This window comes from Dermacentor albipictus, chromosome 2 (genome assembly GCF_038994185.2).
Source record: "Dermacentor albipictus isolate Rhodes 1998 colony chromosome 2, USDA_Dalb.pri_finalv2, whole genome shotgun sequence".
Taxonomy (NCBI): Eukaryota; Metazoa; Arthropoda; class Arachnida; order Ixodida; family Ixodidae; genus Dermacentor; species Dermacentor albipictus.
The window spans coordinates 102,752,345-102,769,944 of NC_091822.1; the positions used below are offsets into that span (position 1 = coordinate 102,752,345).

Sequence of the window (17,600 nt, forward strand, 5' to 3'; positions counted from 1 at the left end):
ATCGGAACAAAGGATTGACGGCTGCTTAGCTCTAACGATAACAAATGAGGGCAGACTTGTGCTATTTGGAGAATCAAAATCTCGTGTGCAAGGAAACTGTTCGTCAATCAAGTTTATTCGGAGGTTATGTTGCTTGAAATGAACCAGATATTTAAACATGCCTGCACTTGACTGACCCATTTGACGCAGGATGCGCATTTAACGCTTTCGAGGACTTTCATGAGTATTTTTTTTTACGAACACTGTATTTGATCGCGTGAATTTGACTACGCATACAGGCAAAGCATAGTGTTTCAGCTATTTTCGCCCAATTTGATATTAGCGGTCTTTACACTTGTCCAAGAGTGGTGGGTTATATTTTACGTCATTCGCAAGACACACTTAAAGACCAGTCCTCACACATTGACCTAGGCTACCGCGTTAACCATAACCTTCTCCAAACTCTAACGAAATATCAACAATCTGCCATCATTTATCGAGGACACGGGGGAAATGAACCACGCCCTTCGTATAACACGTGCAATTGTGGAAAAAAATACGAAGATACCATAATTAGTCTCAGCGTTAAAATTAGGCCAGAAATGGTGAAGTTTCACTACACAATACGCATAGTGTTTCCGCTATTTACCGAATGTGTGTTCGGCGTAACCTTGCATTTTTCTGAAATTCGGGAAAAATATTGTCATGTGGCCGTAAATCGCCCTCCAGCACTTGGGAAAGGGATTATTTTACAAAAAATTGAGAATACATGCATCTACCTTTTCATACAGGCATTTGTAGTTATGCCAAAGGCAACAGGATAAATTTTGCAATGCTTGTAAGACACACTCGTCACGTTCCCGAGCACTTGCACGCGTAATTTATTTCAAATCCTGAAATTATTCCACATATACTGAACTGCGCCTACATCTCAGCCACAACGTCCCACATTCTTAGAAAACATGCAACGGCGCCTCGTTCAGTCTACACTGACATCGAGGGAACGAACTAAGGTTCAGAGAATCGGGGACATTATAGGCTGCTTTGAGGGCTTGCTGATGGGAGCACGCTCTTTCGTCTGTGGCTGCATCATGCAGCACACACCTCCATAGCTTTGGTAACAGAAGGGTGCTCCTCAATTGAGTGCTCCAAGTAGGTGCCGCCTTCTTCGTAAGAAGTCGCCTCTTCGGCACCTTTACTAAGGCCTGTGTGGACTCTGCGCTGCGCTGGCTCTTACCGGCACTGGTAAATGCTTGGGTGCCTCGAGTACAAATACAAAATGCACACTGTGCTTCTCCTGACTTTGTTCGTGAGAGCTGGAGTGCCGACACTAAGACCTGCAGTGGCACCTGAGTGCTGACCGACATCAGCGGTACTCGACGTTTCTGTACCCCTTGGCTTATTATAAGAGCACTTGTAGGAAAACGCGATGCATTTCCTTATTCTAATGATGCGCCTCCTTGCAGTAATCTACGAGACATTTTATTTAGTTTTAATGTAGATTTCTTTCTTTTTTTCCACGCAGGACAGCATGTATGTATGTATGTAGGTGTGTGTGTGCGTGTGAATAAAGTGAAAATCAGACATCCACCCGTTCGTAGCAATTGCTATAAAGGAAACCCATACGGGTTCCTCGAAAGAAAAGCCTCATAGTTGAAGAAAAATTCGTCCTGGTCCGGCACTCGCACTCGGGACCGCCGCCTTTCAGGGACAGCCGCTCTACTATCTGAGCTAACCAGGCTGCTAGCAGATGGCAGGGCGAAGTCGAATTTGTCGACAACACGAAGCAAAGGCAAGAGTTTGACGTATGGAACCATGTGTGTATGTGTGTGTTTGTGTGCGTGCGTGCTGCCGCAGGAGGTAGTCTGCGACGGATCACTTTCAGTTGCACTTCGCTCCTAGAAGAGGCAGGGCATGTGATTAGTTAGCTCCTAAGCAACAATTTGCAATGTGGTGAGCGCAGTTGACATCATGCATCTGGAAACTTAAATCGGTACGACTTATTGCTTAGGCATATTTTTTTAATTAACCGTTAAATCGGCACTTAATTTCTTTTTCGTGTGCGTATCAGTGCTCACTTTTTTCTTCATCATAAGTTTTAGTGATACACCTTCAAAGTAGGCAAAAAAAATGAATACCTCCCACCCTCCAGTCGTGCATCTATTCAAAAGCAATAATGCTGGCCTCTTAACCTGCAAGAATCCTACCCTTTCGGACGCTGACAACGCTACAGTACCACTATAGAATACCAAGCAAAGCCTAATGCATACTTTAAATTAGCACCGCTTAAAACATACAACATTATTCTTTGTGCATGGTGCTCACCTCAACACGCTTGGTATCGACCATGGACAAGCAGGCCTTGAAGAGTGCCGTTGCTTTCTGCCAGGCGGTCTGTCCTGTGACCGGGACGGTGCTTGCGCGAGCGGCCGATAAGGCAATACGCGTGACCTCACTTGTTATCTGCGCATGATACGGGCAAATTTCCATGGTCTCGGTACATGAACACTTCAATAAATATTTAATTATCAGTATGTGGAAACAAAAAGAAATAGGGGTTCGGTTCGACTACCACTTGCTCCAATTTCGTTCATGATCAGTTACGGCCCGGAGAAATATTAATTTTTCACTGTTCGCAAACTGAAGAACTGGTTCGGCGTGGTCTCATTTACGCGGCGTAGAATATTCACTCGTCAAGTTTCATAAACAGGACCCATAAACGGGCCCATTGACACGTGGGAGACGGCAACCTATGTTTGACACGAGTATCTCCTAAATTGTTCTGCAGCTAGAGCTGGCCTCCACATAAAGACGCCTTTTTATGCAGCGGTGTAGCTATAGTGTATGTGGCAAATGAACAAAATGACAGCCGAAGCAATAACCGCATCAGCAGCGCCCTTTTGCGCGGCAAATGAAGTTACCAAATGCAAAATAGAACGCCAGAAACGAAAATACAGGCATTTTTTTCTTCGCATCTGAGCAGCCTTTTATTTTAACTATTCGTAGCTGTGAAAAATATTGTCAACTATGCAAAATTATTTAATTTTTATGGGACGCTATATACAAGATAAACTATAGCCGAGGTGCCCGCCCAGTTACGGCGGCTCACCCAGTGGTTTTACCGACGATTCTTTACTGCGACTTAACAAAATGTGGGCGATAAAATTTCACCAGCACTTTGTCGCTAACTCGGAGTTCCTAAAATAATTTTCGTTATCGTCTTGCTTTGCACATAACATCAGAAAAGGCGAAACAACGGCAGCCGTTATCGATGCGCATGCGCAGTGTCATTAAACGGGCCCTGCGACCATTGTATTTCCGCCAGTAAGTTCTGCATCTCAACTCGTTCATTGTGTTATACGGAGGTGAATTCAAAAATATTTGTCAAAATTGACAAGTGCAAAGAAACCTTATTCAACTGACAATTAAGAATAAATAAAGGCGACAGAAAAAGGCATATCCTCTCGCATTTCAATAACGCAGCGAGGATTGTTGCTACTTTTAATCCAAACGCGGCTTACCTACCGCGGTACTGCGCATATTTTACCTCTTGTGGCCTTCCGTTTGTAGTCTCCCTTGATATGGTGGCCCCATGCAGTTAGGACACTTGTAAACGCTCCTCCTCACGTGCAGTTAATTTACAAATAGCAAGTGGATATTTCCGAAAGCGTAACCAAAATGATTTGTAGACACTCTTCATGCTTGTGTGCTACGTGCAAATTCTTATTCGTTTACGGCTAGGGTTCCGGGGATTTTCCATGTCCGTCAACAAATCTGTGCGAGAGAAAACCATCTTTATGAAAAGTGGCTCGTGCCACTGCTCGCGCGTTTGTCGTCGTCGTCGTCTTCTTCCAAAGCTGGCTCTGTTGCCGCTTCTCATGCCAGCGTTCCCATACGGCTCCTCGCCTTGCGAAGCTGCTGACCGCACCGGCCCACTGCCAGTCGATTTTGTTATTTCGGTCTCAAATTCTTTGCCTAAATATATTGCAAAATGAAAGGACCAGTGTATATATGAATGTATAACACGAATGAACGCGGATGTGTAAAAATAAATGTCTGTGCGCACCTTTCGTCAAGATCGCCGCCAATCAAGTCAATAAATGTGTTCGTATTTTGTTCCAAATTCTGCATCACCCTTTTGTCTTCTGCTACGCAGCTTCGCTTCTCATCCATCTTCACATAGTGGAAGGGCTCATGAATATTGCATTACAATTCTGCACACAAACGAAATGATTTACATTGCACAAATGTGCGTCCACTTCAGTGTTTCAAGGCACAGAACAGGCCTTTATTTTTAGTCTTCATTTTATGCATAAAAATAGGCAACATATTGTTACGTAGGAAGACGCAGACGAAAAGCTATATACAAGTATATTTACAAGAAAATACGCCGGACTTGGTCAAGAGGCAACAGCCCGCGCTAGCCTCTCATTGTCGTCGTCCTCTTCACACTGCTCGCCTCTTCGTGATCGCAAATACTGTTCCGTAGCACTAGCCCCGGCGGCAAAAGCGCCGTCCCGGAGCGACTAAAGGCGGCGCTCGGATGCAGTGTAGTAGGCCTTGAGCCTACTGACGTGCACGACATCACTAGATGCCAGAGTACAGGACGAGGTATAGCTCACAGGAGCAATTTCGTACGTCACAGGCGTCACCTGACGTAGAACGTGATAGGGCCCTGTGTATCGCGAAACGAGCCTCTCTGAAAGTCCGATGTGACGAGAGGGCGACCACAGGAGCACGAGTGCACCAGCCGAAAACTGTACGTCATGGTGGCGGGCGTTGTACTGACGCTGCTGAGTGGTTTGTGAAGCCGTCAGTCGAGCACGGGCAAGCTGGCGTGCATGGTCGGCGAGGGCGATGGCATCGCGCGCATACTCGCTTGTTGCGATCGCAGCAGGAGGAAGTGCCGTGTCTAGGGGCAAGGTAGGTTCGGGACCGTACAGTAGATGAAATGGAGAAAATCCGGCGGTGTCCTGCCGGGAAGAATTGTACGCAAATGTGACGTAAGGAGGGGCAATGTCCCAGTCGTGGTGGTCCGTGGAAGCGTACTTGGACAGCATATCGGTACGAGTACGGTTTAACCGCTCTGTCAGGCCAATAGTTGGAGGATGGTATGAGGTAGTAAGCTTGTGTTGAATGGAGCAGGAACGAACAATGTCGGCGATAACTCTCGAGAGGACGTTTCGACCACAGTCAGTGAGCAGCTGTCGGGGGGCGCCATGAAGTAAGATGATGTCACGCAAGAGTAAGTCCGCGACGTCAGTGGCGCAACTGGTAGGGAGAGCCCGAGTGATAGCGTATCGGGTGGCGTAATCAGTCGCGACGGCTACGCACTTGTTCCTAGAGGATGACGTGGGCAAGGGACCGAGCAGGTCTAATCCAACACGAAAGAATGGTTCTACAGGGACGGTGATCGGCTGGAGATGACCGGCAGATAGAACCTGAGGCGTTTTCCAACGCTGGCAGGGATCACAGGCAGCAACATGGCGTCGGAAGGAGCGAGCGAGACCAGGCCAATAGAAGTGGCGGTGGACGCGGTCGTACATGTGGGTTAGCACAAGATGTGCTGCAGTGGGTGCGTCATGCACCTCAAAGAGCACAGTCTGTCGTAGATGTTTTGGAACGACAAGAAGAAGATCAGAGCCGTCAGGGAGGAAGTTCCTTCGAAATAGAATGCCGCCTTGGAGGACATATCGGCGAACCGATGCGTCGGTAGGTGTAGAGAGCAGACGTTCGATGAGTGCCCACGGCGATAGGTCTCGGTACTGTTCACCGACGATGTTAGCGAAGGCAGACACAGAGAAAATGCCGTTGGCACCACTACTGTCGGCGACGTCAGGCTCGTCTACCAGGTAGCGAGAGAGGCAATCAGCGTACTTGTGTAGTCGGCCAGATTTATAGGTGACAGTATACGAATATTCTTTGAGGCGTAAGGCCCAGCGACCTAGTCTTCCTGTAGGATCTTTCAGTGAGCATAACCAGCAAAGCGCGTGATGGTCTGTGACAAAGGAAAAGGCTCGGCCATATAAGTATGGGCGGAATTTCACACCCGCCCAAACTAGGGCCAGACAATCACGTTCAGTCATGGAATAGTTGCGATCCGCGGGTGAGAGCAGCCTGCTGGCGTGAGTGTTACCACGGTCGTGGCCGCACCGGCATTGTGCCATTACTGCGCCAATTCCGTGACCGCTGGCATCAGCACGGACTTCGGTAGGCGCAGAAGGATCGAAATGGGCCAGAACGGGGGCGTTGTGAGAAGGTCAATTAGATGCAAGAATGCAGAGGCCTCGTTATCGCCCCACTGGAAAGGGGCCAAAAGCTCGGTTAGTGGCCGTGCTATGGCGGCGAAATTTTTCACGAAACGGCGGAAGTACGAACGGAGGCCGATGAAGCTGCGCATCACCTTAAAACACTTCGGAACTGGGAAGTGCGTAACAGCATGGATCTTGCCTGGGTCCTGTTGCACTCCGTTCGCGTCAACGAGATGTCCGAGGACGGTAATCTGGCGACGGCCGAATTGGCCCTTCGATGGGTTGAGTTGCAGAACAGCTCGACGAAAAACGTCCAGGACTGCTGAGAGGCGGTGGAGGTGCGTAGCGAACGTTGGAGAGTATACTATAACGTCGTTCAAGTAGCACAAGCACGTGGACCATTTGAAACCGTGAAGAAGGGAGTCCATCATGCGTTCAAAAGTAGCAGGGGCGTTACAGAGACCGAACGGCATCACTTTGAATTGATAAAGACCGTCGGCTGTTACAAAAGCAGTCTTCTCGCGGTCCATATCTTCCGCGGAAATTTGCCGGAAGCCGGAGCGACGGTCAATAGAGGAGGAATAGCGAGCACCGTGGAGGCACTCAAGGGCGTCATCGGTTTTAGGTAGGGGATACACGTCCTTTTTGGTAACCCTGTTAAGGTGCCAATAATCCACGCAAAAGTGCCGTGAGCCATGCTCCTTTTTTACCATTACAACAGGTGACGCCCATGGACTGCATGACGGTTCAATAATGTTCTTGGCAAGCATTTTGCGAACTTCGGCATGAATAACTTGACACTCCGCCGGTGACACTCGATACGGGCGGCGATGAAAAGGGGGTGCATCGTCGCTAATAATGGGATATTTAGCACCTGTAGTTTGGGCCAAAGGACGATCATTAAACTAAAAAATATCGTGGTAGGAAAACAGAACGCGGTAGAGCTCACGAGCGTGCTCGGACGGCAAGTCGTGCGCAATCATTTTCTCGAAGTCGGCGATGGTACAAGTTGCCGACTGTGATGGTAAAGGAGGATCGGATGAATTGTCGTCGACTACAATAGATGCTACTGACTGATCCTCGAATGAGCAAAGCTGGGCCAGAGACATCCCGCGTGGCAGAACTTGTGTCGTCTAGCCAAAATTGAGCACTGGCAGGCAGACGCAATTCGCCGTAATAGATACAACTGTATGAGGTACTGTGATGCCGTTTGTTAGGAGGACGTCTTGCATAGGAGCCGCGATGTAGTGCCTGTCTTGGATTGGTGGGGATGACACCAAGTCAACATAGGTCAGTGGCGAAGGTGGCAAGCGAACGAAGTCGACGGAACTGAGGCGTCTGAAGTGTGGTTCAGCGGGATCCAGAACAGGCAGATCAAGGCGGAGAGTATTGGTGCAACAAGCGGTGAGAGCAGAATGTGCGGAGAGGAAGTTTGCGCCCAAGATGATGTCGTGGGGACAGTGGGTAATGACTGTGAATAGCACGATAGTGGAGCGATCGGCGAAGTAGACGCGGGAGGTACACATACCAATTACGGCGGCTGTTCCGCCATCGGCGACACAGAGAACAGGCGTCATGGCAGGCGTGATTATTTTTTTAAGGCGATTGCGAAGGTCAGCGCTCACTACCGACAAATTCGTCCCAGTGTCTATAAGATCAGACACAGAAACACCGTCGACTTGCACGTCAAGAAGGTTCAGATGAGTGGGCAACGTCAGTAGAATATTTGGCGGCGTACGGAGCAATGTAACGTCACCTCGCGGCGCTGCATAGTCTCGTTTTCCTGCTGTAAGTGGCATCCGAAGGGAATCGGCGAATAGGAGCGACGGGGTTGGGGAGAGCGAGATTGTCGTCGTTGGGGCGAAGGCGAACGAGAAAAGGGGCGGTTCGGTGCAGGATAATCAGCGGCGGCATTATCGGAGCGTGCGACGTAGGGACGAGAAGGGCCACTAGGGGGGCGAGAGTAGGCAGCATAAGTAGACCGGGTTTGGGAACTCCAGCGCCGAAAAATTTGCCCGATTAAATGGCAGTGAAAACAAATGGGCTTCTCGTCAGCAGTGAGCCAGTCAGATGGGTTGCAGAAACGCGGTGGGTAAGAAGATGCGGGACGGGGCGGAATTGAAGAAGCCAGGCGGGTATCAGGTCGATGGGCTGAGCAGATGGTGTGAAGACCCAGGTCTTCGAACTCTTGGCGGACAACTGCCTGGATCAGTGAGACCGTGACTGCAGATGTGTTGGTGGGACTGGAGTCAAAGGTAGCCGGATAGGTGGCCTCAATCTTACGCCGGACCGCCCTGGTAATATCGCCAGTGTTGTTGGGACGAGGAGCGTCGGCACAAGAAGATGTCACTGGGGTGTTGCGCAGACGGGCAAAATGCTGGTCAATACGTCGGCTTTTTGCGAGTTCCAGGCGGCGGCACTCTTACCACCGCATCCACCGTCGCCACGTTGTTGCAAACGAGCAAGTTGAAGGCGTCGTCGGCAATGCCTTTGAGGATGTGGGAAAGTTTGACTCAGTCATGTGTGCGTCAACTTTGTGGTACAGAGACAAGACGTCCTGAATGTACGCGACATAGGGCTCTGTTGACGTCTGCACACGGCCGGAAAGCCCCTTCTGCGCGGCAAGTTGGTGACCGTAGGGTTGCCGAACAAGTCTCGAAGCATTTGCTTAAGTGAATCCCTACTCGTGACGTCTCCTTCGTGCGTCCGAAACCAAACTCGATATGTGCCACCGAGGTAATAGACTACGTTGGCGAGGATGATAGTAGGGTCCCACCGGTTATTGCGCATGACGTGTTCGTACAGGCAGATCCACTCATCGACATCTTCCCTATCTTTGCCCGAGAATACGCCAAGATCACGGGGAGCGGGGAGAGCGATGTAGGTCGTCGAAGTGGCAGCAGGTGTTGGAGGGCGGCGGAGTCGAGTTGTCGTCGCCGGGAGCCATGAAGGAAGGCTTGACGTACCGTCCACTGCGAAGCTCCATGACGAGGTGTAGGGAACGTCCACCTCCACCAGATATGTTACGTAGGAAGACGCAGACGAAAAGCTATATACAATTATCCTTACAAGAAATTACGCCGGACTTGGCCAAGAGCCAACAGCTCGCGCTAGCCTCTCATCTTTGTCCTCGTCTTCACACTGCTCGCCTCTTTGCGATCGCAAATACTGTTCCGTAGCAATACTGTCTTATGCCGAGCCTATCCAATCGAACAGAATAATTCACGTGCCATTGCGTCAGATTTGCTGCTGAAATTTGTTAATGTCTGACACTTAGGTCAGCGTGAAAACATGTTAGAAGCCAATAAATATATGGAATGGATCAATTTTCGTCTTTTTTCCTCGCGCTGGAGGCATCGCGATGTCCCATATTAGAGAAACGTAAAATTAAAAACCGCATGCATATCGGGGACGCGGTGCCTCTTAAGGCGTGGACATTGGTAGATGTGCAGGAAACGGGGCCCTGATATTGAGTAGGCCTCGGTACACCTTCATTTTTCGGAAGCACAGTGTTGTCTTTTCTGTCGTATCTTTTGCATTTTCTGCCTAATTTCGAGCCACATAGCAGCCGTGCACCAGTAGTAGCCACCGTCAACCTTTCAAGCTTTGGGACTTACTTTTTGTAGAGCATCTGCGCCCTCGTGATCGTCGCACACGAAGCGGTAGAAGTCATCGCAAGGGTCGACGTTTTGGTCTACTTTCACCCTTAGCCACTGCGCCAGGACTTTGCAGTCGTTGCTGGTGCATGCTGCACTCTGTGGAAGAATAAACGTGGAAAGCAGAAAAAATTACTTGGACGGTAACACCTGGCCTGCGGCACAGCCTACGTAACAGCATACACGTCCGCATGAACAAGCCTGCTAGAATATATATATATATATATATATATATATATATATATATATATATATATATATATATATATATATATGCTGAGAACTTTGCTACTCTTTTCACTACGTTATTTCTCATATGACGTGCGTGATACTGTAAACTTTCTCATCCTTGGTACAGAGCCCATACTTCTATGCGTGTTTCGAATAATCTTAACGGGCACGATGCGCTAGCGTCGATAGCAGGTAGGGACATATGAATAGGTACAATCGGCAGCGCGCTTTCGGCGAACTTAACAATACTTAAATGTGGTGTAGAAAAAGAAGAAAATGACAAGAAAAAGAAACTTTCAGCGCTTACCTGGATTTCACTGGTAGCGTGTTCACAGCGGTACACCAAACAACTCATGCTCTCGACTGCCTGTCTCCCGCATCGGAGAAGTTGTTCCTAACGAGGTGGAACTGAACTGACACGAGGCCAATAGCTCAGCAGGACACTTTGAGGAATTATCAGACATTGTTTGGGATATCATCGGCCTTAGTGAGATTAGAAGGAGAGGTGAGGCTTATACATTGCTGAAGAACGGACATGTCCTTTGCTATAGAGGTCTCCTAGATAAGAAGCAATACTGGGTAGGATTCATAATCCCTAAGGACATAGCGGGCAATGTCGATGAATTCTACAGCATTAATGAGAGGGTAGCTGTAGTCGTAATCAAACTTAATGAGAGGTATAGATTAAAGGTACTACATGTCTATGCTCCAACATCGAGTCACGATGAGGAGGAAGTAGATCAGTTTTAGGAATATGTTGAGTTAGCGATGAGAAAAGCGCAAACTCAATATAATGTGGTAGTGGGTGACCTTAATGCAAAAGTGTGGAAAAGGCAGGCTGGGCAACAAGCAACTGGCAACTGGCAACTACGACGTCGATTCTAGGAACGCTAGAGGAGAGATACTGGTAGAATTCGCAGAAAGGAATAAGCTTGGAATAATGAACACCTTTTACAGGAAGCGTAGCAACAGAACGTGGACCTGGAAAAGCCCTAATGGTGAAACAAGAAATGAAATTGACTTCCTACTTTCTGCTGATCGCAGCATAGCGCAGGGTGTAGAAGTGATAGCTAGGGTAAAGTGCAGTGATCATAAGGTAGTGAGTGCTAGGATTCACCTCAATTTGAAGAGAGAAAGAGATAAATTGGTCAAGAAGAAACAGGTCAACCTAGAGGCAGTAAGAGTAAAAGCAGACAAATTGAGGCTGGTACGTGCAAAAAATATGCAGCTTTAGAACAGAGATATGATGATGACATAGCGCTATTGAATGAAACCTTAACTATGTTGGCTTCAGAGACAGCAATTGAAGTGGGAGGCAAGGCACCAAGGCTTCCAATAGGCAAGTTCTCCTAAGTAACAAAGTACCGGCCTAATAAAGAAACCACAACAAATGAAAGTGTCCAACTAAAGAGATAGGACAGAATTCGCGGAAGTGTCAAAACTGATCAACCAAGCGAAAATGAGGGGTATTCGAAACTATAACGTGAGAGACTGTAACGTGAGAAGTCATAAAAAATGGACGCAGGCTGAAATCGGCGACAAAGAAACTTGGAATAAGACAAACCAAGATGTATCCACTGAAAATTAAGCAGGCTAATATAATCAGCATTCTAGAAGATATAGTAAAAGCAACGGAAGAATTCTAAACTGACCTGTACAGTGCACAGAGGAGTCAGGATACCTCAATTAGAAACGTTAATGAACAGGATACAGGAACTCCTCACATAACTATTATGTAACTCCTTATATAACTGCATAACTACATAACACTCGATTCAATCAAAGATGGATGGGAGATAATGCCTTTAAAACTGACGGCTCTTTATACGAAGTGTATATTTACTGCAAGGGTCCCAGAAAACGGGAAGAATGCAAATATTATACTAAGCCACAAAAAGGGAGATGCTAAAGAACTGAAAAATTATTGATCCATTAGCATATACCAATATTATATAAAATATTTACCAAAATAATCTCCACTAGAATAAGAGCAACACTGGACTTCAGTCAACCAATGGAACAGGCGGTGTTACGTTTCGCCTACGACACGCGGTATAGCCGGCGCGGATGCAACGGACGCCAGGGCTTCGTTCAAAGCAGCGGACATTTTGGCCCGATCAGCGCTGCCGCAACGGCTACCCGCCAAGCGCGTCCAGGCATGTTTCAATGCCACGTGTCTTCGCGTGTGTGTGTGTGTGCATGTTGGTGCCCACGCTTGTCAAAGCGCGGCAGCCGGGGAGAGGAGCTCCCCAACTGTGAAGCGAGGAGGTCTGACCGGCGCCGGCCCAGCGGATGCGCCACTACTCGCCTCAACGTGCCCGAGCGGCGCCGTCACGTGCGCCCCATCCAAAGCCGTTCCTGCTTGCCCTCAACTCCGAGAGTATAAAAGCAGCTGCCCCCCCGGACGCCAAGAGAGAAGCTCCGATTTCTTCCGTCGAGTAACGTGCTCTCCAGTCTCTCCACTTCGGTCGACCTGACCGGCCGCTCTTTCGCGATGCTAGAATAAACAAGTTGTTCTGTTATCATCGACTCATACTTTGCCAGGACTTTCGGATGCTTCCAGTTGTGCCCCAGGCCGCCAGGCCAACGCCACCCTTGGGGCTTGCGACCCAGATGCAACAGCGGCCTTCAGGAATGGAACATATTCATATTGCTACGGAACCGTATTTGCGATGATGAAAAGGAGAGCAGTGGGAAGACAACGACGGCGAATAGAGGTTAGCGCGGGCTGTTGCCTTTTGGCCAAGTGCGGCGTATTTCCTTGTAAGTATACTTGTGTATACCTTTCCATCTGCGTCTTCCTACGCAACATATCTGGTGGAGGTGGACCTTCCCGCTACCTCGTCACGGAGCGTTGCAGTGGACGGTACGCCGAGCCTTCCTTCATGGCTCCCGGCGACGACAACTCGACTCCGCCGGCTCCGACACCTGCTGCCACTTCGACGTCCTACATCGCTCTCCCCGCTCCCCGTGATCCTGGCGTATTCTCGGGCAAAGATGGGGAAGACGTAGAGAACTGGACCAGCCTGTACGAACACGTCAGCCGCGATAACCGGTGGGACCCTACTATCATGCTCGCCAACGTAGTGTCTTACCTCGGTGGCACATCTCGAGTTTGGTATAGAGCGCACAAAGATGAGCTCACCAGTTCGGATTCGGTTAAGCAAAAGTTCCGAGACTTGTTCGGCAGCCCCTACGGTCATCAACTTGTTACGCAGAAGGTGCATTCCGGCCATGTGCGCACGTCAACAGAGCCCTACGTCACGTACATTCGGGACGTCTTAGCTCTGTGTCGCAAAGTTGGCCACACGTGACTGAGCCAGACAGACTTTTCCACATCCTCAAAGGCATTGCCGATGACGCCTTCAACTTGCTCGTTTTTAAACAACGTGGCGATGGTGGATGTAGTTGTAAATGAGTGCCGCCTAGAATTTGCTAAAAAGACGACGTATCCACCAGCAGTTTGCCCGTGTGGCCAGCACCCCAGAGACATCTTCCTGCGCCGACGCTCCTCATGCCAACAACACTGGTGATGTTACCAGGATCGTCTGGCGTGAAATCGAGGCCTCCTATCCGGCTGCCTTCGACTCCAGCGCCCTCCAACGTACCTGCAGTCACGGTTTCCCTGATCCAGGCAGTTGTCCGCCAGGAGTTCGCAAACATGGGTCTTCACACCATCAGCTCGGCCCATCGCCCTCCTATCCACCCGACGTCTTCGATTCTGCCCCGCCCCGCATCTTATTACCCAACACGTTTTCCGCATCCCTTTTGAAAGTCGCACTGCTGACGACAAGCCCATTTGTTTTCACTGCCGTCGAATCTGGCACATTTATCGGCACTGTCGAAGTCGCTGGAGTTCCCCGACCCGGTCTACTTATACTGCCTACTCTCGCTCCCCCTGCTGGCCCTTCTCGTCCCTATGCCGGACCCTCCGATAATGCCGGACTGATTCTACTGCGCCAAACCGCCCCTATTCTCGTCCGCTTTCGCCCCAACGACGACAAGATCGCTCTTCCCAGACCCGTCGCTCCTATTCGCCGACTGCCTTCGGACGCCGCTCCCAGCCGGAAAACTAGACGATGCAGTGCATCGAGGGGACGCTGCATTGCTCACTACGCCGCCAAATCCTCTACTGACGTTGCCCATTCAACTCAACCTTCTTGACGTGCAAGTCGACGGTGTTTCTGTGTCTGCTCCTATAGACACTGGGGCGCATTTGTCGGTAATGAGCGCTGACCTTCGTAACCGACTGAAGAAAATAATCACGCCCACCACGACGCATGTTGTCCGCGTCGCTATGGCGGAAAATCCCCCGTAATTGATGTGTCCCGCCCGCGTCTCCTTCTCCGATCGCTCCACTATCTTGCTATTCACAGTCATCACCCAGTGGTCCACCACATCATCTTCGGTGCAAACTTCCTCTCCGCACATTCTGCTCTCATCGAATGTTCCGCCAGTACTCTCCGCCTCGACCTGCCTGTTCTGGATCCCGATGAACCACGCCCCACTCGCCTCATTTGCTTCGACTTCGTTCGCTTGCCATCTTCGGCACTGACATACGTTGGCTTACTGTCATCCCCACCAGTCCCCGATGGTCTCTACATCGCGGCTCCTATGGAAGACGTTCTTCTTACCCATGGGATCACAGTACCTCGTACAGTTTTATCTATTACGGCGAATTGCATCTGTCTGGTCAATTTTGGCTTGACGACACAAGTGCTGCCACGCGGGATGTCTCTGGCCCAGCTTTGCTCATTCGAGGGTTACTCAGCAGCACCTATTGCAGCAGACGACCATTCAGCCGATCCTCCTCTACCATCGCAGTCGACAACTTGTACCATCGCCGACTTACAGAAAATGATTGCGCCCGACTTGCCCTGTGAGCACGCTCGTGAGCTCTACCGCGTTCTGTTTTCCTACCACGATATTTTTCTTTACTTTATTCGTGGTCGTTTGGCCCAAACTACAGCTGTTAAATATCCCATTAATAGCGGCGATGCACCTCCTATTCATCACCGCCCGTATCGAGTGTCACCGGCTGAGTGTCAAGTTATTCACGCCGAAGTTCTCAAAATGCTTGCCAAGAATATCATTGAACCGTCATGTAGTCCATGTGCGTCACCTGTTGTAATGGTAAAAAAAGGAGTATGGCTCATGGCGCTTTTGCGTGGATTATCGGCACCTTAACAGGGTTACCAAAAAGTACGTGTATCCCCTACCTAAAACCGATGACGCCCTTGAGTGCCTCCACGGTGCTCGCTACTTCTCCTCTATTGACCTTCGCTCCGGCTAGTGGCAAATTGCCGCGGACTGCTTTTGTAACATCCGACGGTCTTTATCAATTCAAAGTGATGCTGTTCGGTCTATGTAACGCCCCTGCCACTTTCGAACACATGATGGACTCCCTTCTTCACGGTTTCAAATGGTCCACGTGCCTGTGCTACTTTAACGACGTCATAGTATTCTGCCCAATGTTCGCTACGCACCTGGAGTGCCTCTCAGCAGCCCTGGACCTTTTTCGTCGAGCTGCTCTGCAACTCAATGCTTTGAAGGGCCAATTCGGCCGTCGCCAGATTACCGTCCTTGAACATCTCATTGACGTGAACAGAGTGTACTTCCCTGTTCAGAAGTGTGTCAAGAATTTGCGCAGCTTCATCGGCCTTTGTTCCTACCTCCGCCGTTTCGTGAAAAAGTTCACGGCCTCAGCACAACCACTAAGCGAGCTGTTGAAAAAAGACGTTCCTCTCCAGTAGGGCTATAAGAAGGCCTCTGCGTTCTCCCATCCAATCGACCTTCTCACAACGCCTCCCGTTCTGGCCCATTTCGATTTTTCTGCGCCTACCGAAGTCCGTACTGATGGCAACGGTCACGGAACTGGCGCAGTACTGTCACAACGGCAGCGCAGCAACGACCATGTCATCACTTACGCCAGCAGATTCCTCTCCCCCTCGGAGCCCAACTATTCCATCACTGAGCGTAAGTGTCTGGCCCTAGGTTGGGTGGTTGCGAAGTTCCGCCCATACTTATATGGCCGACTCTTTTCCATTGTCACAGACCATCAAGCGCTTTGCTGGTTATGCTCAGTGAAGGGTCCTACAGAAAGACTTGGTCGTTGGAATATTCGTATTCTGTCACCTACATATCTGGCCGACAACACAAGGACGCTGACTGCCGGTCTCGCTGCCCGGTAGACGGGCTTGACGACGACGACAGTAGTACTGCCAACAGCATTTTCTCTGTGTCTGCTTTCGCTAACATCGCCGATGAGCAGTACGAAGACCCATCGCTGCGAGCACTCATCGAGCGTCTGCGCTGTACACCTACCGACGCATCCGTTCACCGATATGTCCTCCAGGACGGCATTCTCTGCTGTACCGAAGGAACTTCCTCCCTAACGGATTTGATCTTCTTCTTGTCCTGCCAAACATCTACGACAGACTGTGCTCTTTTAGATGCATGACGCACTTACTGGAGGACATCTTGGGGTAACCCGCGCGTACGACCGCGTCCGCCGCCGCTTCTATTGGCCTGGTCTCCCTCTCCGCCCGATGTTATGTTGCGGCCTTTGATCCCTGCCAGCGTCGGAAAACACCTAAGGTGCTACCTGCCGGTCATCTCCAGTCGATCACCGTCCCTGTGGAACCATTCTTTCTTGTTGGATTCAACCCCCTCGGTCTCTTATGGACGTAATCCTCTGGGAACAAATGGGTAGCCGTCGCAACTGATTACGCCACCCAATACGCTAACACGTGGGCTCTTCCTACCAGTTGCACCACAGACGTCGCGGAATTTTTCTTGCGAGACATTATCTTGTTTCATAGCGCACCGCGACAGCTGCTTACTGACCGTGGTCGTAATTTCCTATCGAAATTTATCGCCGACATTGTGCGTTCCTGCTCCATTCAACGCAACCTGACTACGTCATACCATCCTCAAACCAATAGCCTGACAGAGCGGTTAAACCGCACTATTACCGGTATGCTATCCAAGTACGTTTCCATGGACCATCACGACTAGGAGATTATCCTTTTACGTAACATTTGCGTATTATTCTCCCCGGCACGACACCGCCGGATTTTCTCCATTTTATCTACTGTACGGTCGCGAACCGACCTTGGCCCTAGACACGGCACTTCCTCTTGCTAAAGATCGACGTAAAGATCGAACTATCTCAGCAACCTTCGGTTTGCCGATGACAATGTTCTATTCAGCAACAATGCAGACTTACAACAAATGACTGAGGACCGTAACAGAGAGAGTGTAAGAGTGGCGTTGAAGATTAATATGCAGAAGACAAAGATAATGATAAATAGCCGGGCAAACGAACAAGTGTTAAGGATCGCTAGTCGGCCTCTAGAGTCTGTGAAGGAGTACATGTACCAAAGTCAACTAATCACGGAGAACCCTGATTATGAGCAACAAATTCACAGAAGAATAAAAATGGGTTGGATCACATACGTCAAACATTGCCAACTCCTGACTG

General features: G+C 49.5%; 1 protein-coding gene across 1 annotated transcript in view; it reads right to left on the reverse strand.

Moving 5' to 3' along the window:
- LOC135911671 (neprilysin-1-like) overlaps window positions 1-17,600 on the reverse strand; it is a 124,235-nt gene that overhangs the window by 67,618 nt on the left and 39,017 nt on the right. Inside the window, exons 3-4 of the mRNA XM_065444012.1 lie at window positions 9,848-9,985; window positions 2,305-2,442 (exon numbers count right to left, since the gene is read on the reverse strand). Coding sequence (XP_065300084.1) covers window positions 2,305-2,442; window positions 9,848-9,985 — 276 coding nt within the window. The remainder of the gene's footprint in view (window positions 1-2,304; window positions 2,443-9,847; window positions 9,986-17,600) is intronic.